Raw genomic sequence first — 26,179 nt, 5'->3', positions numbered from 1 at the left:
GGGGGGGAGAAACCCCCACTCCTACTACCACTAACTAGTTATAGTTATAACTACAACTACAGAAGAGGCTATGAAAACTGTGAAACTATGAAGACTAAGGGAAGCACTTGTGAAAGAAAGCAGCTGCAGTTCTAATGACCCTCACTGGCAATAAGAAGGAACTGAAGATGCAGCAGGTCGGCAGGGACCTATATTCACTGCCATGAAGGCTCCACTCCAGGGTGCTCCACAGCCAACCTGATGGGTGCCGCTAGGGAAAATCCTTCCAAAGACTGAGGGCCCAAACCCAGACTTAGTGGTGTTGCCCCCGCCCCGAGCCAGGGCCGGGCTAACCACAGTTCGGCCAGGTACAGCAAGGGCTACCAAGGAGAGACCCCCTGGCCGGGCCAATGACATGCATCCAACGAAGTGGGTATTCACCCACAAAAGCTCATGCTCCAACACATCTGTTAGTCTATAAGGTGCCACAGGACTCTTTGCTGCTTTTACAAATCCAGACTAACACGGGTACCCCTCTGATACTTCCAAAGACTGTGCACACATACCTAATTGGAATTGAAACGAGCAAGCACTCAAAGAAGAACTGATTATTTCTGGTCACCATGCCCTTCAAGGTTTTAGGACTCCGAGCCACTTCAGACTTAAGCTAGTGACACACGCTCTTTTTCTAAGGCCTGCCCTACTTTTAATTAAGTTGACATAGCTACGGCTAAAAAATGCACACCCTGGAATGACTTAGCTATGCTGACCTAAGGCCTGGTGTAGATGCAGTTAGGTGGACAGAAGGTAGACACCTAGCTACTGCTGCTAGGTGGATTACCTACAGCAACAGAAACCCCCCTTTTGTTACTGTTGGAAACGTCTACACTACTATGCTACAGCAGCATCGCTACAGTGCTGTAGCTGTGCCACTACAGCACCCATTATGTAGACATGGCCTATATAAGATCAGTTGAAAGGATTGAATTCTTTCACTTCAAGTATGTCAAAGCTTCTGACACCTAAGTTTCTCCTGTTTTCAGATTTAAACCTACATTTATCACGACTCTGCAGAACATTAGAGATGAAATTTCTGCAAGTACCTGTCCCAGTGTACACTCAACCCCTCCAAGGTAATCATCATCATTTAAGTCATAGGACTTGTTATCGATATCATATACGCCAAACTTCAGTTTCTGCACTTTCTCAAAGTAATAATCAATGAGTAGCTTCTTGGAGAATTCAGGCTTCTGGCAGTTCTTTATCTTTTCAGTTCGATCCAACTATGCAAAGAAAGAGATGGAGATGATCACTATATATAAACATATTAACCACACTTCCCACAAATCTCTTCATAACCCTCACCCCCAAATGCTTCTTCACTGGCCTTTATATGCACCATCGCTGAGGGTCTAGACTGCTAAATCTAGCCACTGCCACAGAGCCTGCTGACAGCTCTGCAACTTTGTAGTCCCCACATGTTAATAAAGAAACTATATAATAAATGGCCATTAAATCTGGCTTAGATATAATCTGAAATTTGAGGAAAAAAGCCACTGACATACTATGGCCTCAGAGTGCAGCCACCAACTCTTGATCACACTTTTTCCTAAAATATTTAATTAACTTTAGGAAAACAAATAAATATGCACAGCCATCTCACTGTAATTTATTGTTAACTGATAAGTCCGCTACGAAAAGTGATATTAACAAACATAAAAGTATCACTTTTCACAGTAGATTTACTCAGCCCCACAAGCCGGGGAACAAATTAAGCCCTGGATAAGGGAATCAGGGGAGGCAGCAAGGGTCAGGGACAATGGGAATGGTGGTTTGGCAGCCGGGGGCTGGAGCCTGAAGCCCCACGGGGGACGGAACCCAAAGCCACGTGGCCGGAGCCTGAAGCCAGAGCCTGCCTCCCCCGCCACCCTTCAGGCTGAAGCTAAAAGCCTGAGCCCCAGCACCCCTGGAAAGGTGGGGAACTCACTGGTTGCCTGCTCCTCCAGCATTGTGCCTCAGCTGTCTCCAGAGGGGGACAGGGCTCAACCCCTGCTGGAAGCCCCAGCAACCAAACACCAAAGTTGTACATCTAGGAGCACCAGGGAGAGGGAGGGGCCGCTGCTCCCTCTTCCCTCCCCCATCACAGCCCAGGAGGCTGTGGCCCCAAAAAAAGCCCCTGGTGGCCGCATTTGAGAACGCTGTACTATGTACTGATTGCCCACCTCACAGGGGAAAAGCAGCAGCACATGGCACATCCTAACAGAAAAACAAACATTCCTGTTGTTTCTCCAAGCTAATAAGCAAACGATTCTTACTCCATCACACTTGAGAGACATGAACTTTAAAAGTCACATTTTTGACCAAATATTAATTTGTAAATATTTGCAGGATTTAATTAAGCAAATTACACAATTATTAGGAAGAACAACAAGTGGAAATATTTACAGTTAGGTCATGTTCTGAAAATAATATTTCTGTATGATAATGCAAAACTGGAGATTATAGGCTACTTTTTACCTCTGCCCATTGATCACCTCCCACATTTTGGAGTAAGACACACAGAGGGTCAGATTTTGAACCAACATCTTTGTCAATGAGATTCTCACAGGATATGGACAATTCCACCTTAGTCACACACTGAGCCATCTGCAGAAAAAAGAGTTCAGAAAAGGAATAAATGTAAGTGTTGATAAAGTACTTATCAATAAAACCACATCCCTCACATTCTAACAGTGACACATAGCAAGCCACACAGCACAGCAAACAGAACTTAAGTTAGGATAAATACACCTCAACTAGAGGTTGCTTGGGAGCATCTCCCAATAATTTCTCTTATGATTTTAGAAGGGGACAAAGCTCACAAGCTGATTCTCAATTCCAGTGTTTATATTCTGGGTACTTGTAAAACAAGGATTCCATTTCATTCTTGAAAACTGTACACAAGGCATGAAATACACAGTCATTTAGAAAGATTAATTTACAAAGTCCGGGATACACACTTTAACACACCTAAAACTTCCTTTAGCACATAATGGCACTCCACCAGAGAAGTAAATCGCATCATGGAACAGACCACCCAAATACCCCGAGAGAATCTGCCTGAACTCCCTCATTGCACATCCCTAGTTCTCATCTACGACCCCACAGCGAAACCTATACAGGGTATCATCATACAGTTACAATCCATACTCAATGGGGATCACATCCTGACAGAAATCTTTCCTCATCTCCCTCTTCTGGCCTTCAAATAAACCCACAACTTCAGCAAGCTCATCATAAGAAGCAAGCTCCCCACAGAGCAGGGCACCCCAACTCAAAGAGGCACCACTGCCCGAACAGATACAAAACCTCCAGACATATCTCCACTGCTACAATGATCAATACCCCACACAACCCACCTTTCAACATTCGTGGGTTCTACACATGCCTATCAACACTGCCATGGGTACACAGATTCAGTGCTCTGAAACCACTCTGAACAGGGTTGCCAACTTTCTAATTAAACAAAACCAAACACACTTGCCCCACCTTCTGCCCTGAGGCCCCACTTCTGCCCCTCCCCTTCTCTGAGGTCTCATCCACACTCACTCCAGCCCCCATCCCTCTGTCGCTTGCTCTCCCCCACCCTCACTCACTTTCACTGGGCTGGGGCAGGAGTGAGGGCTCCAGTGGGAGTGCGGGCTCCGGGGTAGGGCCAGAAATGAGGGGTTCAGGGTGTGGGAGGAGGCTCCAGATTGGGGCAGGGGGTGACAGTTCTGGCTGGGGGTGAGGCATTTGGGGTGCAGGATGGGGCTCTGGGCTGGGACCCAAGGGTTTGGAGTGTGGGAGGAGGCTCAGGGCTGGGGCAGTGGGTTGGAGTGCAGGAGGGGGTGCGAGCTCTGGGAGCGAATCTCGCTGCAGGAGGAGGCTGGGGTAGGGGTACAGGAGGGGGTTAGCATAGGGGATTGGGTGCGGGCTCTGGAAGGGGGGTCAGGACTGGGGTAGAGAGTTGGGGTGCGGGACTGGGGTCTGGGAAGAAGTTTAGGTGCGGGAGGGGGTTCTGACGTAGGGCAAGGGGTTGAGGTACAGACGGCAGCTGGGTGGCGCTTATCTCAGGTTGCTCTGGGTGGGTGGGGTAGCGGGGCTAAGGCAGGCTCCCTGCCTGACCTGGCTCCGGGGTGCTCCTGAAAGCGGCCGGCATGTCCGACTCCTAGACATAGGGGCGATCAGGTGGCTCTGCACGGTGCATGCTGCCTGTGCCTGCAAGTGCCACCCTCGGAGCTCCAATTAGCTGCGTTTCCCGGCCAATAGGAGCTGCAGAGCCAGCGCTACACAGAGCTTCCCTGATTGCTTTTGTGTCTCAGGGCCGCACATGCCAGCCGCTTCTAGGGAGTGCACAGAGCCAAGGCAAGCAGGGAGCCTGCCTTAGCCCTGTGTACCGCTGACTAGATTTTTAACGGCCAAGTCAGCAGTTCTGACCGGAGCTGCCAAGGTCTCTTTTCCACTGGGCGTTCTGGTCGAAAATCGGATGCCTGGCAACCCTAATTCTGAATGACATTCAGACAGGACCCTCTTGTAGTGAGACAACGCCTCAGGGCACACACTCACTAGGGCAAGCCTCCTCTGCTTCAGCGCCTTCTGGGTCTGACCTGATGCTGTGAGCTCCTCGCAGTGAGCTCACCTCAACAGGACACCAGGAGAAGCCTTACATGCCTCCAAAGAGGCCATGCACCTTCAACTTCCGCAGTCAGCAGAGACTTTCAGCCAGTGTTGCAAACCAGTGTTGTCTGGAATACAGCGTAGAACAGATATTGTTAGCACAGAAAGCAGAAAGATTCAGCAACGTCCATCTTGGGGAGACCGAGACCCCTAGGCTCCTCCTACCCCGAGTCCCAACCAGGAGACTGATCAGCATCTAGCAGTGCCTCAGGCATGCCCAGTTGCCCCATCTCTATCCTTTGTCTCTTTCCCAGCAAACTAGTCACCTGGCCTTCACCTCTCTGTTTTCCCATGTGTTGCAATCGGCTGGTTTCTTGCAGAGGATCAGCCCCGGCCATCAGTTGCTAGGATACAGACTGTCTGGACATTGTCTGGGCCCAGGCAGTTAGAGTGCAGTCACACCTGATCTCTAGGGGTCTCTGCAATGATCACACACCATTGTCCCACTATCTAGATGCTTGTGCAACACACAAAGGAAACTGAGGCACCACAGTCATACAAAACATTAAAAAAATTCCCATTTTGTCAGTGGTGTACCTCATCCAGTACACTAAATGCCCCAACAACCACCATGTGAGTGAAATGAGAGAGTCACTATGCTCTCAAGTGAATTCACACAGAAAAATGATGAGACAAACACTATATCGCCCAAGTGTGAGCATTTTTCATAAATCACTCCAGACCTGATCTCTCAGTCCTTAGCCTCAAAGGAAACCTCCACAACACCTTCAAAAAGCTGAACTTGTATTCATAACTCAGCTCGACACCAAAAACTATGAACTAAAGACATTGGATTTATGGCTCTGTAAAACTATCTGTAACTCACTAACTCTCCTTTGTCCTATGACTCTAGAGATGTTAATTGCACACTTCACATAAATTGTTTCTTGCAACGTGTTAACTCCTTTTCTGTTCCATCCTTTCATTTAGATGCGACACTGAGGCCTCGTCTACACTACACGTAAGCGACCAAACTGTGCAAGCATCTACATTAAAATGTCCCTTCCGCCGATGTAAGTCACCCACCATACTGACTTAACTCCACCTCTGTGAGCAGTGTAGCGCTTCAGTCGATGTAGTTAGGGTGATGCACAGACAGTGTGTTACTTACATTGCTTGTTACCGCCCAGAACCCCACTGCTCTGGGGCTCCAGCTGCTAGTGTCCCACTTAAATGGGTACAAGCACTCCTGGTGAGGATGCGCACCGACAGAAAGAGCGTAGTGTGGACACAAAGAGCCAATTTAATTACTGCGGTAAGCTGTATGTCAACCTAACTTAAGTCAACTTAATTCTGTAGTGTAGACATGCCCGAGTACCTCTCCTAGACCCAAAGAGCTCTATGTAAGCTTGCCTCTCTCACCAACAGAAGATGGCCCAATAAAAAAAAAAATTACCTCATCCTCCTTTGTCTCTCTAATCTATTAATTTGGCAGGAATGAAAATTAACAAGGCAGTGAACAGACCAACAGAGTGGCATTGCAACAGAATATTCTGATATACAAACTTCAGAACAAGAGTTCCCTTACTTTAAAAATTACAGTAAATATAATTTGTATTAATTGACACCTCGGTTTGGGTCCAGTAACAGACCTTGCAACAACTGCATTCTCTAAGAAAATAAAAGCAACTTTATCAAAGTAAAACTACAGGTTACTAAATATATTTTCACCATGAGCACTAAAACAGAAATGTCTCAATATTTTATTCAACAAAACATTATTTTGTAAACAAACAGAAACATTGAATGCAATGGCTAGCTAGCTAGGATTAACACCAGCAGATTTTTTTACATTTGAAAATTTCATGTCTTGTAAATACAGTCTAAAGACAAAGTGAGCCACAGCTACTCTTAAGTTTACAACCAAAATTCTGCTAGCAATCTTTTTAAAATTTCTTATGCTGTCACTGATGAAGAAAATCTATAGACAATACAATGTTTAAAGTACAGGAACAAATATAAACTTAAAAGCAAATATCCCCTTGTCTGAGATTGTTTATTGTAAATTCACATGCCAGGCTTATTCCCATTCCTCCTGAGAAAAAGGAGAAAGACGATCCTCTACCTATGGATGCTTATAGTCTAAGAATCTTTTTCCACCCCCGAGTTTACATTTTTTCTAATGTTGCTCTGCTACTAAGAGCTCTCAACTGTGTGTGTCCGGACAAGCTGAATTTCGTCAAAGCTAATCTTTTCCCTTTATATATCAAATTGTGTGTGCCTGCGTGTATGTCTTTCAAGGTTCTACAAATCAGTGAATAAGATTATGTCCTCCTGCAACAAGTCTTCAGAGTCTTATTCTTGCTCAAAACTGTTTGGAATATTGAACTGATAGCTATGATGTAAAAACAGGGTTGCAGGCTAACCTGGCAATCCATGACTATGTGTGCACAGTTTTACATTGCATTTTATAGGGTTCCAGATTTTTCTTTTAGGAGCTAGAGAACCCTTTGTAGAATATAATCAGTTATCTAATTCCCAGTTTGCTCTCCCTGCAGTATTTTGTTGTTTCAGTCCGAGGGTGACCTATGCCAACTGTCCAGCCTACCAAGTACTCCTTTTGTGACATCGCAAAACAAAGCCTCAGTTGGCAGAGGCTGAGCCCTCCTGGTGCACGAGAGGTCTGAAGTACAAATAAACTGATGGAAAATTCCGTGCAGACTAACACAAATTTAACACCAGCCTCTACTAGGCAAACATCGGGCTCGATGAGATCCACTTCTGCAAACTATGAACGCGGCGCTCCGGGACCCCTGGGCACACAACCGGGTTACGTAAGGCGGCCAGTGCTCGCGTGATGCTCAGGCCCAGCCAGCGCCGCTCCGGGAGGCGAAGAGGAGAGCCCGGAGCAGGAAGGGAGGCTGGCTGCCTCTCACCCCCTCCTGCGCCCCAGCACACAGACACGGAGCCGCAACCACCTCCAGCTATGGCGGCCAGCCCCGGGAGGCCGCCCCCGCCCGACACCCGCAAGGGGCACAGCCCGCACTCCGCTCTCCCCGGGACAGCAGGGGAGGCAGACTTGGCCCGCCGCCGTCTGCCCCCAACACCCGCGCGCTGTGGGGCGCCCCGGGCCGGCCCGACCCACCTCCGCTCTTCCCGCGCGATCCGCACCCAGCGCAGCAGCGGCCAAGGTGTGGGGTCTGGGCGGGCCAGCGCGGCTCTGGCGTCTGCCCTCCCAGCTCCTCCCCGGGGCGGGGACGCTGCTCCAGGCGGCCTAGCTCAGGGGCGGAGAAGGCTCCCCAGCTCGGATCGCCCCAGGAGCCGGACCCCAGCAGCTGGTCGGCGAAGGGCCACGAACTCCGGAGTCTGTTCTGCCTGCAGCAGAAAACTCCCTCCAGTCCCGGCGAGGGACACTGGTGGCTCCCAATAGCGACGGGAAGGGGCAGGCTATTGGGAGGCCCAGTCGGGGTAGCGGCTGAAGAGGGGGCAAAGATCCCGGTAACAGGGAAGAGGAACACTGGCAAGGGTGGGCAGGGTATGCCGAGACTGAGAGCAGAAGCTGGGGAAAACGCCAAGGTTGTAGCTTCCATTGGTGACAGTGAGTGAGCCCTGCCTATTTGTTTGCTCCATGCCTGAGCTAACTGACCAGTTTGACTTAAATAAACACTAATTCGAGGAAAAAGAAGGAGGACTACATGTGGCCCTTAGAGACTAACATTTAATTGGGCATAAGCTTTCGTGGGCTAAAACCCACTTCATCAGATGCATGGTGTGCAAAATACAATAGGAAGATATATACATACACACAGAGAATGTGAAAAAATGGGTGTTGCCATACCAACGCAAAGGAAACTAATCAATTAAGGTGGGCTAGTATCAGCAGGAGAAAAAAAAAAAAAAACTTTCCTAATGATAATCAGGATGGCCCATTTCACACAGTTGACAAGAAGGTGTGAGTAACCTTAGGGGAAAGATTAGCACAGGGAAATCCTGTTAATTTTGTGTAATGACTTATCCACGCTGTCTTTATTCAAGCCTAATTTAATGGTATCCAATTTGCAAATTAATTCCAAGTCTGCAGTTTCTCGTTGGAGTCTGTTTAAGTTTTTTTGTTGGAGTACTGCAACTTTTAGGTCTGTAATTGAGTAACCAGGGAGGCTGAAGTGTTTTCCGACTAGGAGTTTTTTGAATGTCATAATACTTGACATTTGATGTATGTCCATTTATTCTTTTGCATAGAGACTGTCAAGTTTGGCCAATGTACATGACAGGGGGCATTGCTGGCACATGATGGCATATATCACAGTAGTAGATGTGCAGGTGAACAAGCCTTTGATGGTGTGGTTGATGTGATTAGGTCCTATGATGGTGTCCCTTGAATACATATGTGGACAGAGTTGGCAACGGGCTTTGTTGCAAGGATAGGTTCCTGGGTTAGTGTTTTTGTTGTGTGGTTGCTGGTGAGTTTTTGGTTCAGGTTGCAGGGCTGTCTGTAAGCAAGGACTGGCGTGTCTCCCAGGATCTGTGAGAGTGAGGGATCATCCTTCAGGATAGGCTGTAGATCCTTGATGATGTGTTGGAGAGGTTTTAGTTGGGGGCTGAAGGTGATGGCTAGTGGCGTTCAGTTACTTTCTTTGTTGGGCCTGACCTGGAGTAGGTGACTTCTGGGTATTCTTATGGCTTTGTCAACCTGCTTCTTCACTTCAGCAAATGGGTATTGTAGTTTTAAGAATGCTTGATAGAGATTGTGTAGGTGTTTCCAATCCCTCAGAGACAGACAGACAAATCAGAGAGAATCAAGCTAATGGGTGTTCTGGGAACGCAGGTGTTTAGGGAGGATGCATAAGAGCTTTCTGCCAGTTAAGTGATTAATCCTCACACAGATTAGCCAATAAACCCTTAGCAAAATTGGAACTTCACTATGCTCCAGTCCAACTCAGAAGATTTTCAAGCTTTCTTGTCCTTCTTTCTTGGGTGATGGGTCTCTAAACATATCCTGCAGTGCCTTTGTGTATATTCAAGGTGTGCCACTCTTGTGGTATTTCTAATTTAAATTTATTTATTCTTAGCTTCTTCTGTGGTGTTCATCACTACATTATCTGAGCATGAGAAAATACACGAGTCCAACACTCCTGTGAGGTATTATTGTTTTACAGATGAGAAACTGAAGTAGAAAAGTTGGTGACTTGCCCAAGTTCACACAGGAAGTCTGTGTCAGAGCCAGAAATCTTACTTAGATCTACTGCTTCCAACTCCAGGTCTTTAATCTCAAGGCCATCCTTCTTAGGGAACTTTTAAGTAGACAGAGAGGAGTTACGTCTACACCAGCACTTAAGCAGTTGTTCTTGCTATTTCAGGGAGAAACACTGCTGAAAAGTGTCAGTGATGATTCAGTTTCTCCACTGTAGACAAAGCTTGAACATTTGTTTTAATATTCAGCAGCTCATACAAGTGTTCCTTGTGAACTGTTCTTAGACCTACTTGTCTAAGGTGATTTTCTTCCATCTTCTAAATTATTCCACTTGCTTTTGCAATAGAAATCTCTCTGCTGTTATCAAGGAGGCTTGGTCTAGAAATCTGTCCTGTTGCAAAAAGAATGAAAGTCCCATTTATGAGGAATGGAGGATAGCATGGATTTCTTGGGCTTCACAGCTACTTTGGGGAATCCCCTGGACAAAATAGCTGCCAGTTTCTCTTCAGAGTCCTTTGATGCTATTTGGTCTGTATATATGCTTCCAAGGCAGAGCAAAAGGTGTCTGACTACCTTGTTACATGCCATGAGATAAATAAGGCTTACAGGAAAATCTCTGAAAGCTATCTTTAACCTCTTGTCATTCCAAGACATGGAATACCTAAACTTGTCTATCCAAGCAATCATGTGGAGGGTGAGGCAGAACCAGTGGCTGAGACACACACCGAAGAGTAAAAGCCTTAGAATTATGTTGAAGGAATGACTTCTGTCTGTAATCCTCTGGGAGATGAATAACCATTGGCAGGTGATCACTATCTCTGACAGAGATCAGTTTTGGAAGAGTGACATAGCACTTCTTGTGTCTTGGAACAAAAATCTAGTTTACTTCTGTGGTAAAATTATCAGTTTTTAAATCTGCAATTGCTGTTCTGTTCATGTTCTGTACCCAGAATAATTATAAAGAGATGCATGCCAGTAACTCAGCTGAGCATTGTAAATGTCACTAAGATTTAATAAAATATATTCTTAACAGGTTGCAAAAAGTTGTTGGAAACTGTGGTAAACCAAAAGTACAGTATTTGTAAATGAGGTTACTACAACGAGTGCTATAACAATATACATAAAAAGGATAAACTCTGTCATATATATTTGTTTATTTAGCATTATCAGAATTGGGGAGGGCCTATTTAATCTTTCTGAGGACTGAATCAGTACACATATAAAGCTACAGATATTTAATCATTAGTCGTCTTATTCAACTCATTGTAGCAAGTCATTTTCTTTAACAAAAAATTAATTTGCCTTTTAAGTGTGTTTTATAATTTAATACAGTTATTTCGCCAGTCACTCAAGACTGATCATTTAACCATTTTGTGATGGAGATCTTGCATGACCTACAAAATAAAAAGGAGCCATATAAAAAATGGAAACTAGGTCAGATTACAAAGGATGAATACAGGTAAATAACATGGGAATGCAGGAGCAAGATTAGAAAGACAAAGGCACAAAATGAGCTCAAAACTAGCTATGAGAATAAAGGGAAACAAGAAGACTTTTTATCAATACATTAGAACCAAGAGGAAGACCAAGGACAGGGTAAGCCACTGTTCAGTGAGGAGGGAGAAACAATAACAGGAAACTTAGAAATGGCAGAGATGCTTAATGACTTCTTTGTTTCGGTCTTCACTGAGAAGTCTGAAGGAATGTCTAACATAATGAATGCTTATGGGAAGGGGGTAGGTTTAGAAGATAAAATAAAAAAAGAGCAAGTTAAAAATCACTTAGAAATGTTAGATGCCTGCAAGTCACCAGGGCCTGATGAAATGCATCCTAGAATACTCAAGGAGCTAATAGAGGATATTATTGAAGCTTCTTAGCTATTATCTTTTGTAATAAGCTATGTGGGACGGTGAGAGATCCAAGATGGAAAAAAGGGTCAAATATTAGGTCCATCTTAATAAGGAAATAATAAAACACCAGGAAACTACAGACCGTTCTTTAATTCTTGTGCAGGTAATGATTAATGAGTCAATAATTAAAGAAATTCATCTGCATAACACTGAAGGTTGGTTATTTGGTGAAGGGAATAGCGGATGGATTTGTTAAAGATACTTCGTGTCATCCATCTGATTAGCTTTCTTTTGAATTAGGTTTGATAAATCTTAGCCTTGTGGATAATGGAGCGGTTTTTGATGTGTATACCTGATCTTTTAGTAAGGATTTGATTTCAGTCTCTCGTCATGATATCTTATAATTATATACTATGGCAAATACATTTATGATGGGTGCTACTTATAAGTGGCGCGATTAATGGCTGTTATAACTCATATCTCAGGAGTGTGTTATTAATGTCACTCCCATCTCTGTCTGAAAGGTTTTTATAACAAGTGGTGGTTCCGAGGTCGTTTTGGAACGTCTCTTGTTCAACATTCTTCATCACACTAGATGTTGGCATAGTAGTACGCTTTATATGTTTTGCGGAACGTATTACCCAAAATGGAGGGTATTGCAATCTGCTTTTAAGGACAGTTTTCAAATTCTCCAACTGATCTAGACAAATTGGAGAATGTCTTTATAGTATAACCGGGATTAAGTTCATATTAATGCTCTAAATTGAAGTGCTCCATTAGGAAGAACAATAGTTTCAACATACAGTGATGGGAAGAGACTGTTCTAGGATGAGTTATGGCATGAAAGGGTAGGGGTCAATAGTGCACAAGCTAAAATATGAATTGCACAGTGTTCTGGTGTCTATAAAAAAAAGCATAACTGACTTGGATTGTCTTAAACAGGTGTTTGTTAAACAGACACGAGAAGTCTTTTCCCTTCTACTCTGCGTCTGGTGTAGTGCCTCTTATACTGGTAATATTTGTGTCCGTCTGGGCATCCTGCATTTCTAGAAAGTGTGGAGGTAAATTGGTGAGAGGTCCAGAGATATGAGCAAGTAGAATGATTAAAGGTCTTTTGGTGTACAATGACCTGCATAAGGTTAGCTGAAAGAACTTGGGTTTGTTAGTTTTTGGATAAGAGAGTATCTGAGATGGGACTATGATTAGTCAGTTTTCGGATCTTAAAGTGGTCTTCATCTAGGAGGGAGAAACTTGTTACCTTGGCTCTTCCATGATGAACAAACATTGTGCTTAATGCAGCAACGGAGATTTATGTTATGACATTGTTTATGGAAAAGTTCCTAATTCAGGGTATGTTAACACGGAATATTACATTTGCCTAGTGAGGTTGTGATTTTCTCTCTTGGTAGTATATTTAAAAGTAGGTTAGATAAATGTCTATCAGGGATGGTCTAGACAGTATTTGGTCCTGCCATGAGGGCAGGGGACTAGACTCGATGACCTCTCGAGGTCCCTTCCAGTCCTAGAGTCTATGAATCTATGGATATTAGTTGTGTTGCTTAATACAGTACTGTACAGCACTCAGCTCGTACAGTGTTGAGAGGGTATAAAAACTGATGTAGAGTAGATTTTAGTGAAGCATTAGGAAAAGCTGATAAGACACTTTAGCTTAATTCCCATATGTGAGTAAGCTATTATCCCATATTGCTATTATTGACCTTCCGTGTCACATTCAACCACAAATGGGCTGTGCACACAGCCTCAAAAGTCTACCATTACCTCTGACAAACTAATCAGTTTCTCTCAAGTCAGGCTAACAACGGAACTCAAGATCCTTTTTCTAAATCCACCTATATACCATTCCTCCCCAGCCCAGCATATAGAGTATAGAACAGATTTAATCTCAGTTCTTTGCAGCCCTAATACATTTACTCCGATTCCCCAGAGCAGACACTTCAGTACAACTTTCTACAACGTCTATCATTAGGAAAGAGAGAAGGGTAAAAAGATCAGTTAGCCCATGCTTCTTAGCCAGGATTCTGAAACTTTACATACTGCCAGCAGTAAAAATGCCACACAAAAAAGGAAATACCGGAAAGAGTAATTTCCACCTTCAGCCCCATAAGTGCACTCAGAGATACAGGACAAAGTACAGCCTAATGAAGTAGAAGGAGGGGCTGCTCAGCAAACACAACCATCTCTGTTTAGGCTTCAATAACAGGCATCCTTTGCAGGAAGACAACCATTACTCCTTGATTTGTGTTTGCACGCAGTAGAAATCAAATACATACATGCGTGTTTCAAAATTGTAATAAAAGCAGACAAGCAAATATGGAACTGCTCCATCTCACAAAATGAAGACTTATTTGAATCTTTAAAGAAAAAAAATGAAACTCAGCCCTACTTCCTAAGTGATCCCTCATCCTCCTACTTTCTCATTAAAATCACCAATATCTTAATTTAAACCACGTGAGCTCAGATGCCACAGTGATGGGCACTTAAAAATGTTATCATAATAGGATGTGGCTGCACCCAAAGTCTCCACCGGGCCCTGCTGTTGCTCACTTTTAGCTATGGTGTGAGGATTTGCCTTGAAAAAGTATCTCAGGTTGAACCATGTTTATCTGGGAAGTTCCAAAGCAGAAGAGATCTCTCTTTTCAAAGTGTAAGTGGCTTTTCCCATGAGAACATCATCTTCTGGGTCTAATAAAAGTAGAGTACCAAATATAATGTTAAGTAAACAGGGTCTAGTGGAGAGACAGCAAGACCTCACACCTAGTCCAGCAGCTCCTGAGGAAAGTAGAGAGGAGTCTTCCCTTGAAGACTATTCTTTCTGAAACAACTGGCATCTTAGTAGTAAGGGGAAAGATTTTATTGCCACTGGAGGACGCATACAAGAGGACCAACTAGAGGAAGGGTAACTCCTTCATAGGTTCAGATAAACATCCACACTTTTATCTAAATTGACAAACCTTGACGCTCAACACGTTTATTTGCTGCTACGCACCCGAAATCACGGAGCTCTCATGCTAGTTTCCTCATCTGCTACGTTCATTTTGGCAGTGACCAAAATCCATCTACATCTCATAGCTATTCAGTGCACTGTATTAAGTTAAATGATATCAGTCTAGTTCCTGAACATGTCTATCAGAAAATCATCATCATAACTTGCAACCTAATCATCAGTTCCAGCAGGAAGACCAAAGATTGCACAGTCCTATTGAGACTGGAGGGCCATATGGGTCAGATTAGAAGCACATGGCTGGAGTAGTTTGAGGAAGCTTGTACTTCTGCTGCCTGTATGTGAATAGAGGGCTCAAGGTCTGATGAAGGTATATTCACTCCAAACAGAAGTGTAAATATACTTCTGCTAGATACCCTACTTGCTCTTTTGCTACTTCATTCAGAATTCTAGAGTAGCCCACAGTAAGTCCTAGAATTCTTAAGTCTTCACTTGTTTTAATAATAGGGTTCATTTTGGGGGAGCAGTGTGGTTTCCTTGCTTTACCTCCCTAAGCCATATGTTTTTGGAATCTACTCTCCCATTCTTCTTGGTAAAACAGTACAGCAGGGGTAGGCAACCTATGGCACATGTGCCGAAGGTGGCACACAAGCTGATTTTCGGTGGCACTCACACTGCCCAGGTCCTGGCCACCATCTGGGAAGCTCTACATTTTCATTTAATTTTAAATGAAGCTTCTTAAACATTTTGAAACCTTATTTACTTTACATAACACAATAGTTTAGTTATATATTATAGACTTATAGAAAGAGACCTTCTAAAAACATTACAATGTATTACTGGCACGCGAAACCTTAAATTAGAGTTAATAAGTAAAGACTTGGCACACCACTTCTGAAAGATTGCCGACCCCTGCAGTACAGTATACGTTACTGTATTACTTGTATCTTGAGCTTTTGCCATGATAAGTAATGGACTGATACAATATCTCAATATAGCAATCCTTTCAGTTCTTTTCTCTCTCTTCCATAAAGCTTCTTCTCAATATCCTTAAGAGGCCAGTGAAGGAATCCTGAAGGCCTCTAGTTCCTCATGGATCAGCATTTTATTTGTCACTATGCTTTCATCTAACACATTCACCCTTTTTCAAAAACTTATGGTGGTTTTGCACATCTTTTCCTTTTGTCCCACACAACCCTCTTTCAGTTTTCATTGTTTTTACTTCCTCAAAACTGCCCTGTGACAAAGGAGTCAGACAGCATACTCTCAAGACCACAGTGCTTCACCATCAGCACTAGTCAAACACTAAAATACTGCAAGACTACTTAGTTTCACTCGGATACCTTTTAAAAAGGGCAGGTACTACGAAATAAAGGCTTTAGTCTCTACAATTCTTCCATTCTGAACTTCCAGGCCATGGGTGAAGAGGCAGGAATGCAGTGATACCAGGATGATCATCAAGCCTTATGTACTTAAACTAAAAAGGGCTTTCCATTTTTTGTGTAGCTTTCCTCTTTTCTTTTTAAAGTACACATTAATTTAGTAAGAAACCAAGATACTTCAGTTACCTTGCAAACTCAAGCCTACATTTCATTAGCATAATGTACATAGCCATCTCAGAAATAAAGTAATCAATAAGTTACCTTTTGGTTAAGGAGAAACACATTCCCACTGATCCTCGATCACTTGAACTCTTCAAAGTATCAGTGTGCTTCAAAAATTGCACATATATGCAAACTAAATGTAACGCTCAGACTTCTGATAAGTTACAATGCTGCTTTTGGTGCCATAAAGGTTGTACACTACTGGAATTATTGCTGGATCATTCCCCAAAAGTAAAAGAAAAGTTACTAACCTGCTCCAGAACTGTTGTTCTTAGAGATGTGTACCACATTTCCATTCCACTCCTGGTGTCTGTGTGTTGAGCACACAGCCATCAGAAACCTTTTCTCTCAGTTGTACCCACTGAGGATTCGTGCTCCCCTGGTGCTGGTGCTACTGCATGCAGGTTTAAAGGATAGAGCCACCCCTAACCCCCCCTCTCTGGCCAGAACTCTGATGTAGAAGGGTTGGAGGGTGTGTCGTGGAATGGACACATACAACAAATCTCAAAGAACAGCCATTACGGAACAGGTTAGGAACTGTTTTTCTCTTCAAGTGATTGTGCATATGGATTCCGCTCTTGGTGACTCACTAGCTGTAGAACATGAGGTGGGATCAGAGTCTATTTCAATCAAGATTATAGAACAACTTGACCCACTCTAGCATCGTTTCCGGAGTTCTGAGGCACAGCATAGTGGGTGGCGAACATGTGAACTGAGGTCCAGGTTGCCACTCTCCAAATGTCTACAATTGGAATTTGTGCCAGAAAGGCCAAAGTCAATTGTGACCTTGTTGAATGAGCTGTGACTCTGTTGGGTAGTGCAACATTAGCCAAATCATAACATGCTTATATAGGATGCAATCCAGAAAAAAATTATTTGGGTGGAGACTGACTTCTTACTCTGTCAGCCACTGCTATGAACAACTGGGAAGATTAAAAAAGTGTCTGGTTCTATCCAGGTAAAATGTCAAGGCTCTTCTGATCCAAGGTATGCAAAACCTCTCTTTGTAGATGGCTTCAGGCAGAAAACAGGCAAATAAATTGCCTGGTTGATGTGAAAGAGGAAACCACCTTAGGGAGGAACTTTGGATGAGAGTGCAGGCAAACCTTGTCCTTAAAAAAAACAAAAAAAACACAACCACAACCGATCGTATAGGGAGGTTCTGAAATTAATGCCTTCAGCTCCCCTATTTTCTGGCTGATGGAATGCCCACCAGAAATGCCACCTTCATTGACCAAAGCAGTAGCAAGCAGGTCTTGACAATACAAAGTTTAGATCCCATAGGGGAACAGAGTCTGGCACTTGAGATTATAATTTGACTAAGACCTTAAACAACCTTATGGACATGTCATTGGAGAAAATAGAGTGATTGTTCACTTTAGGATGGAACACAAATAGCAGCTAGATGTACTTTGATGGCACTACCCATCAAACCTTGGTGATTCAGGTAGAATAAGTAATCCACAAACAGAACACCTGAACATACACCAGCTGGATCTGCCCACCAATCTGTGGTAAGAGTGACCTCACCTCATTAGAGTCCGACTGAAGCCAGCCAGTCCTGCAGAATTCTGAGTTGTAATCTGGTGTACTGAACCACATAGGTGACCCAGAACCCTCAAACAGTTTTGTGCTATTGTGACTGGGCAAGCCTTCAAATCTATAACAATTGAATTGCCTGAAACCTGACTTGGAAGAAAGGCATTGGCTTGGGAGGAGTCCAGTACAGCCTCCATAAATTCTATCCTCTGAACTGGGGTGAGGACATATTTTTCTGTCTTGATTATCAGTCCCAGATGGATCATGGCAACACTGCTCTGCACTTGCTGTTTGGTCTGGCCCTTGATAAGCCAGTTGTCTAGGTAAGGGTAAACCTGCACTCCTGATTTTCAGAAGAGTGCAGCTACTACTGCCATGACCTTTGTAAAGACCCTGGAAGTTGCTGACAGGTCAAAAAGTAGTATAGTGAACTGGTAAAGATTTTGATTTACCAGAAATCACAGGTACTTCCTGTGAGCTTGATTGATTGCTACATGGAAGTTCCTCCGCTCAATAAGCACCATATATAATTTACTGTAACTAATTGTTTTGCAGTGTCTCTGAGCCTAATAAGCAAAGTGACACCCCACCAGCACTGTGCATAATAAATTCCTGTGCTTGACTCTACACGGTGTGGATTATTGTTCCTTCAGCGTCTTTCAAGTTGAGGTCAGCGTACCGGTCCCCAAGATCCAGGGAAGCGATGAGAAAAGCTAGCGTGACCATGCAAAACTTTATCTTCTTTAAAAATCTGTTGTGTTGATGCAGGTCTAAAATTGATCCAAGATCCCCTTACCCCTTTCCTTTTGGAATTCAGAAATACTGGGAATAAAACCCCTTCCCTCTGAAATCACATGGAACCTCCTCTATGGCTCCCAAGTGAAGGAGTAATTGACTTCCTGGATAAGGAATTTCTTGTGAGATTGGTCCGTAAAGAGGGGCATGGAGGGAAGGGTAGAAGCAAACTGGAGAGTCTGTCCCACTTACACAGTACTCAAGACCCAATGGTCCAAAATTAATCTGAGATCAAGAACTGTGGAAATAGGACAGATGGCTTGCAAAGGTCGGAGGGTTGGGTCTGGAGATAGGCTGACCTCAAGTGGTCCATCAAAACTACCTCTTCGGAGTTCCCAGGTGTCTTGAGTGGCCCAGAGCCCAAGTAGCACGAGGCCTACACCTATAACTCCTGAACCTTTTTTGATAGGTCCTGCTGAGGAAAAGGATTTTAGAGTGGCTCTAGACTCCTTAAGTCCATGAAGCTTGCTGTCCATCTGGTCTGAGAATAGAAAAGGACCCTTGAATGGCAAAACCTGGATAGTGCTCAGTATGTCATAGGGGAGACCAGAAGACTGCAACCAGGATGATCTATACATGGCCACTGCGGAAGCCAGGGTTCAAGTTGCTGAGTCTGCTACATCCAGCCCTGCCTGCAGTGGTGTTCTCCTGACTAATCTATCCTCATTGACTAGGGAATCGAACTCCTGTCTAGTACTCTCTGGAAGCAGCTCTCTGAACTTTTCCATTGAGCCCCATAAATTAAAATCATACTGCCCCAGCAAAGCCTGTTGGTTAGTGAATCACCAAATAAATCTTTCTGCCAAATATGTCCAGCCTTTTAGCATCCTTTGATTTAGAGTGGGAGCTTTGTGCCCCTTGATGTTTGCTCTAATTAGCCATGGTCTCAACTAAAGAGCCTGGTGGTGGGTGAGTATAGAGGTATTCAAAACCTTGGGAGGGTACATAATATTTTCTTTTTGCCCTTTTTAAGGTGGGAGGCAGTGATGATGGAGTCTGCTACCGAGTCTTTACAGGCTCTAGTATTGCCTCAATTGGTAGAGCTACGCTGCAGGGACCCACCATTGATAGAATGTCAACCCGGTGATGTGAAGACTCTCTCACTTCTTTGAACCGTAAACCTAATTCTGCAGCCACTCTCTTGCACAATTCCTGATAAAACTTTAAAATCATCAGGAGGTGAAGTGTACTAGATGAAATGGCTTCATCTGGTGAAGGCAAAGAGGGAGACAAGACTGGAGGGGGTATAATCTTCTCTACTGCCTGTTGCTCTGGCACCTCCGCCTGATACTGTACCAGGCCCAGTACCACACTCTGGGGTTTGAGCCATTTAGTACACAGATTTGCTCTTCTAGACAATGGCACTGATACGCACAGCGTAGGGGAAGATCTGGAAGTGGGGGAAACCCTCCAGGATTACAAAAGGGCCACTGATACAGAGCAGGGCCCAACTATCCTGGTCACATTCCCATGGGAGTTCCCACTGAAGTGTCACAGTGGTCAGCAGGAACAGAGGATCTGAGCAGAGACTGGGAGGTGCTCCTTCATGTTTGAGATACATACGACCCCACCTCCAATCCAACTAGGAGGATATCCATTCTTCTATGGTGGAGCTGATCCTATTGGTGCTGGGAGCCACGTGATGCACAGAGTAACCCCATTGTGGCAGGCTTCCCCTGGGAAGCAGGCAAGGGCAGTGCTGGAGATTGAATCTCTGGCAGTGGTGTGCGGGGACTGGACTCTTGTAAGGATGGAGACGCCATGCACTGAGAGGCAAAGCAGGTTTCTTGCTGCTGCAAATGGCGCTGGGGTAGTCACACCAAGATAGTCTCTTGTGGTGCGGAAGAAGTTGACCCTGCCACTTCTGGCACCAGGCTCAACAGAGTCCTCTATAGCACCAGGGCCAACTGTGCCAACTTGCGCACAGATTTGGAGGAGGAGTGCTCAGGTTTCTACAGCACTTCACTTTACGACTTCTTGACCCTCTTCCCAAATTTAGAATTCTCTGATTTGTATTTTTTCCTGGGTACAGGCAAGAGAGAATGGTGCTGGGCTTCTGTTAACTCCAGAGGTGTGCTCCTCACGGAAGCTGCAGCACTCGGCACCAAGTCAGATTGAGAGAGCCTCAGGACAGTGCCGACAGTGGCCTGAGCACTGCGCCTCCATCAGCCTAGCCTCACTAGCCTTTGTCGTCCTAGGCTTGAATTCTCTGCAAATCGGGCACTGGTCCTTCACATATGCCTCTCCCAAGCACTTCAAGCAGCTATTATGTGGGTTACTCACTGGCACAGGCCAGGAGCAAGAAACCTACAGCTTGAAACCCAGTGACTGGGGCATAACTCAGTACCGTATCTAGAAAAAAACTCCAAATGCGGAAATGGCCAAAAAAAAAATTTTAAATTAACAGGAACTAAAAGTTACTATCCTAACAAGACTAAGAACTAGACTAGCTATATATACACCACAGTCTGTTCACACAAAGGCTGAGACACAAACTGTTCTGGTATAGAAAAAGAGTTCCAACAACTGTCATGGTAAGAAGGAACTGAGGGGGACTAGGAACAGCTCTGCGCTCATACCTGCATACAGTGGCATGTGGAAGCAGGGAGAGCTCGAGCTGCTTAACAGGTACCTCTGAGGAAAAAAGTTTCTGATGGCTACATGCTGGGTGCACAGACACCAAGAGTGGAATACACATGTGCAACCACTCAAAGAATCCATTAATTTATCTGTGAACATTTCCCCCTGATGCCATCCTCCCTTGGAAGGAAGATATCTGATTCCAAGAGTAGGGCTACTGTACACAAGAAGCTTAGTCTCAGTTCATAGATCCAAGCCAACTCAAGCATGCCAAATGATTGCCAAACTGAATTGCACACATATCAATACCTTGGAAACATTCCAATTGAGATGACTTGGCAATCAAGTTTTATAAAAAACAAACCCTCAAAAATGTTTTTGGAAAAGCACAGAGAAGCAACCCTTGAACCTGCATTGCTTAGAAGAGTTGTCTAATGCATTTTGAGACTGATACAGCATTCCAGAAGATTCTGGATTCTTCAACACTATTTGTATAGACGTTTCTATGCAAAATGAATTGATCTCCTTGATATAAAGGGACACTTCACTTATACCACTGCACCTCTGATACTGAAACTTAAATTCAATCAATTTTATGGGTGAAGTTAACTTGTATAATATATCCAGGGCCCCACACTATTTCATAATTCTGCAACTGCTCCTTGCTACCAAATTCTAGCTTTCATTTTTTTAAAAAAAATATTCTTCTAGCCCTTATTGTTATGAAAAGAAATTTGATGTTTTAAAGTGTAAACCAATGAAGTTGTGCCCACCTGTGTCTGCAGTGAACCTGGAGCTCAGAGATTTGAACTATCCCACTCAGTTTAGTCAGTAAAAACATTAGCAAGCCTTCAATTGCTCCTTCTTCCTTTCTTGTAGTCCAGTGTTTCCCAAGTTCATGAAAGAAGAGTCCCACTTCAGAAAAAGGAAACCAATAGCTACCTCTGACCCTCCTCCAATGCCACCATATGTTGTTAAAGGCCTACTCAATTTATACATCTACAACACCCACACTAGTCTTTTAGACACCCTCAGTAATTACACTCCAAACATTTGAGAATGGCTGGTGTAGCCTTTCAATATAGGATACATTTTACTGCTCATTTAAGAAGTAACATGTTGACATTTAAAGTTTCATCATTCGCATCCAAGTTAACAGCCACTGTAATGAATGGAGCAGTTTGCAACTCAGATATTGTTTCGGGTTTCTTCTGACTCAGGCAGACTTCATTGGCTCAGTTACACTTCTTTCATGTTTTGAAAGTACTTTTCACAATCATACCATCTAGAAATTACTTGTGCACAGGCAACTAAAGTCTTCAAAATTCAGTTATTCTAAAACATGGCTGTCCCAATTTTCAGGATTCAATTTTATTCTCTCAATTAAATTAAAGATGTTCTTGTTATGACTGTCTAAAGACTGGTTTTGGACAATTTGTCAGTTTTGTCTTATTTTTTTAGTGTATCTGACTCACTTCATTTCATATGTTTTGTCTTGGCCTTGCTTTTATATAAATTAAAATGTCTCTGCTATCAGTCAAAACAAAACTGCAACATTTCAAATTCAAGTAAAGATTTTAAAACCTAAATAATATGGATAATGACCAGCTGGTTTGAAATCCACATCTGATCATGAAGATTAGCACTAGTCTAGTCCTCCACTAGCGCAGTCTGCTATTGAGCACTCACTGGGTCTCTCTACACTGCAATTAGACACTCATGGCTGGCTCGTGCCAGCTGACTCTGGCTCATGGATCTCAGGCTAAGCGGTTGTTTAATTGTGGTGTAGAGGTTCAGGCTTGGGCTGCAGCCCAAATTCTGGGACCCTCACACCATGCAGGCTCCTAGAATAAAGGCTCCAGCCTGAGCCTGAATGTCTACACCTCAGTTAAACAGCCCCTTGGCCCAAGCCCCACAAGCTAGAGTATTCTGGCACAAGTCAGTTGCAGGTGTCTAACAGCAGTGTGGACATACAGTCACAGTGGGTATCCGTAAACTGTTTGTTCCTGGTCATTACCCAATCCTTCAAGCCAACAGAGAATAGCTTTTCAGGGATGAGCAATAGCTGCACTTGGGCCATTCATTGGTATCTATAGCAAGCCCTAGCTTATGATTTGCTGCACATAGCAGACTTACTTTGACTAAGCTCATTGTGGAAAACCTTCATTTTATTAGCACAGCCCTGCACAACAGTAGATCCTGATGGTCAGAGTGGCCTGATGGTTAAAAGCTTATATGTGCATACAGTTAAATTTTGATAGTCCAGTAGATTCATACAATCAGGGTTGGAAGGGACCTCAGGAGGTCATCTAGTCCAACCCCCTGCTCAGAGCAAGACCAGTTCCCAGACAGTTATTAGCAACCTCTTGGTGGACAGAAAAAAGTTGCCATTATCTGATAGTTGCCAATAAGCTAAAGGCAGGTTTGCCAGACTGCAGCCAGGGATGAAGTACTGGGATGTGCCCATACTGGGCCCCAAGGTACACTGTGGGCAGTGGCAGGGAGGGGGCCACTACCCAGATGTTGGGGCTTTCCACAGGGAGTGGAGGGGGGTGCTAAGGGAATACAGAGCTGTACCATACCTCTCCCTGTGCTCTCTGGGTTGCATCCTACTCTGACACCAGGGACCCAGGCTCTGCATGTCCCAGCAGCCCTGCTCCCCATAGAAAGCCACAGCCACAGGCAGGTTTGCAGGACTAGATAGGACAGGCAGTGATGGGATGTGCTGAGCACTGGCTCTCAGCCTAGAGAGTGCAGGGACACGTACCATGCACCCCTCAGTGCTTCTCTGTCTGCAGCCCCGAAAACCAGGCTGCAGCTAATGCTCAGCCCAGCCCCCCAAATCTACCTGCAGCCCAGGCCTTCCATAAAACAAGTTAGTAGCCAGCATGCCTGTTGCTTATATGCAGATCAATTAACATTATAATCAATTGGACAGTATCTGTTCCATGCAAAATGCTTTCATTAACCGAAAGTTATCTGGGTTATCAAGCAGAATCCCCTGTATTTTGAATACCTGTAGTTCACATGTTGCCATAACGGACCCATTCTTTTTAGTAACTAAGAGTGAGTAAAAGCATTGAAACCACATGACTTGTAATTGGTGTAACCTGGGGAATCTGGCATCCATGTGATCAAGGGCAGCTTTTAAGCCTCTACATTTAATTTTTCTGCAGCTAAGTGAACAAAAACCCAGAGAAGGTTAGCCCTTATTATTTCTATTACAGTAGCACCACTGTTCTAGGCATGTAGTAAGGGACAGTCCCCTCCCCAAAGAGTTTCAATCTAAATAGACAAAACAGACAAAGGGGGAGGAAAAGGAAGTATCTCCATTTCACAGATGAGAAAATTAGGCTATGTCTACACTAGCACTTCTGTTGCTAAAACTTTTGTTGGTCAGGGATGTGGGGGGAAAAAAAACCAACTGACCGACAGGAGTTTCACTGACAAAAATGCCAGTGTGAACAGCACGATGTAAGCAGGAGACGCTCTCCCGCCAATATAGCTACTGCTGCTCATTGGGGGTGGTAGGTGATTTAATCTACTGCCATGAGTTCAACTATTACCTTGATGCTAACTACAAATACACTGTTCCATCACAGCTGCTCACCTTCTGTGCAGTCCCGCACCTATAGGTGCATCTCCAATTTCTTCTCCTGGACAGCATCACTGTCACTTTAAGCTCAATGTCAGAATCAGATTCTTTCTTCTCCCCATTCTCTATTAACATCAACCTTACAGTCACCCAGATTAATAATCTTGATTTTTCTCCAATCACTTTCACACCCATGACAAATCCCATTGGTGGTGGTTCTACATTTCCAGAGTTCTTCCTCTCTGTCTTTTTGGCCATATTAATCCTTCTCTGGCAATTTCCTGCCTTACCCACTGCAACTTCCTCTCTTCTCAAATGCAGCTCTTCCTTTGCACACAAATCTTCCCTATTCCCATCCCCACTTTTCTAAAATATCTGGTTTGGCTTCCCCTCCTTTCATATGGAACTGAATCGTCACTTCATTTACATAACACTTCAAGAACTCTACTCCTACTACCCCCGCTCCCTTACCATATTCTCTCTGCCCACAATTCCCAAAGTCATGCTTTTCATGCCATCCTTTGTGCCTCAAACAGCCTCAAATAAATGTATGCCAAACACACCCTCTCTTTAATAAACCCTTTTTTAAAAAAAGCCATCCTTGTAATGAAGCATTCCAGTTGATCATACATAGTTCTGTTTGTTCTGCATTGTCCATATTCATGGCTTTATACTGTATGTGCTTCAGGGCAGGAACTCTTTCATAGTGGGGTATGCTGTATAAACAGCATGAATATCATTTTAGTGACTTCTTATGCAAGCCAGAGTCTTTAATATGAGGTCCATCAGCAACACCGTCTGCAAAAGATTTGTAGTGATGCCAATTAAGACGCCAGCTGTGGGATTAACCTTGGCAATAACATCAGTGATGAAATACTACTAAGCCCTAACTGTGATGTGATATTCTGGCCACATTCTTCTTTTGTCCTGCACTGTATTAAAAATGATTGAGATAGGTGACTTTAGAGGTCCAAAATCAATGCCTTTAGAATATTTTGAGATATTCTGGAGTTCTCTGATAACTGCCTAGTCATGGAATTAGTGAGGTTGTCTCACTAATAGCCACCTACATACTCCAACCCCTTGCAGGTTGATCATATTTTCCAAGTGAAAAGCTGACACTATGGAGGTGGAAAGGGTCACGGGGAAGAATTTTGGTGGAGAACAAATGGTTATCGGGAAGTTTTCTTCCTTCTCCCCCATTCACAATGAAAAAAAAAGACGTTGTAGTAAAGGGCAAGATGGGAGAACATAGTATTTACCCTTGTGTCCCCCTCTTTACTGTTCTGTTCTAGTCCCAATCTCTCCCTGACCAGTCTACCTCTCCTCCCCACATACACCAGTAAACCTACCACCTCATTCACTCCACACCCACACAATCTGCCATCACAACCCACTCCCCTCGTTTCAGAATCAGACTAGCCCAAAGGCTTGTGCTCCCTGCTC

At 44.0% G+C, this 26,179-nt stretch overlaps 1 protein-coding gene across 11 annotated transcripts in view; it reads right to left on the bottom strand.

Moving 5' to 3' along the window:
• The window catches only part of CPNE1 (copine 1), a 97,314-nt gene that overhangs the window by 47,559 nt on the left and 23,576 nt on the right, over positions 1-26,179 (bottom strand). For 10 of the 11 annotated variants that reach the window (XM_032766555.2, XM_032766550.2, XM_032766556.2 and 7 more), the window contains 2 exons: positions 2,497-2,625; positions 1,083-1,262 (listed from right to left, as the gene is read on the bottom strand). In XM_032766555.2, coding sequence (XP_032622446.1) covers positions 1,083-1,262; positions 2,497-2,625 — 309 coding nt within the window. Of the gene's footprint in view, positions 1-1,082; positions 1,263-2,496; positions 2,626-7,762; positions 7,838-26,179 lie in introns of those variants that run through there. The other variant, XM_032766554.2, reaches the window with a different exon arrangement.

Source organism: Chelonoidis abingdonii, chromosome 14 (assembly GCF_003597395.2).
Source record: "Chelonoidis abingdonii isolate Lonesome George chromosome 14, CheloAbing_2.0, whole genome shotgun sequence".
Taxonomy (NCBI): Eukaryota; Metazoa; Chordata; order Testudines; family Testudinidae; genus Chelonoidis; species Chelonoidis abingdonii.
This window is presented reverse-complemented; position numbering and strand designations above follow the sequence as displayed.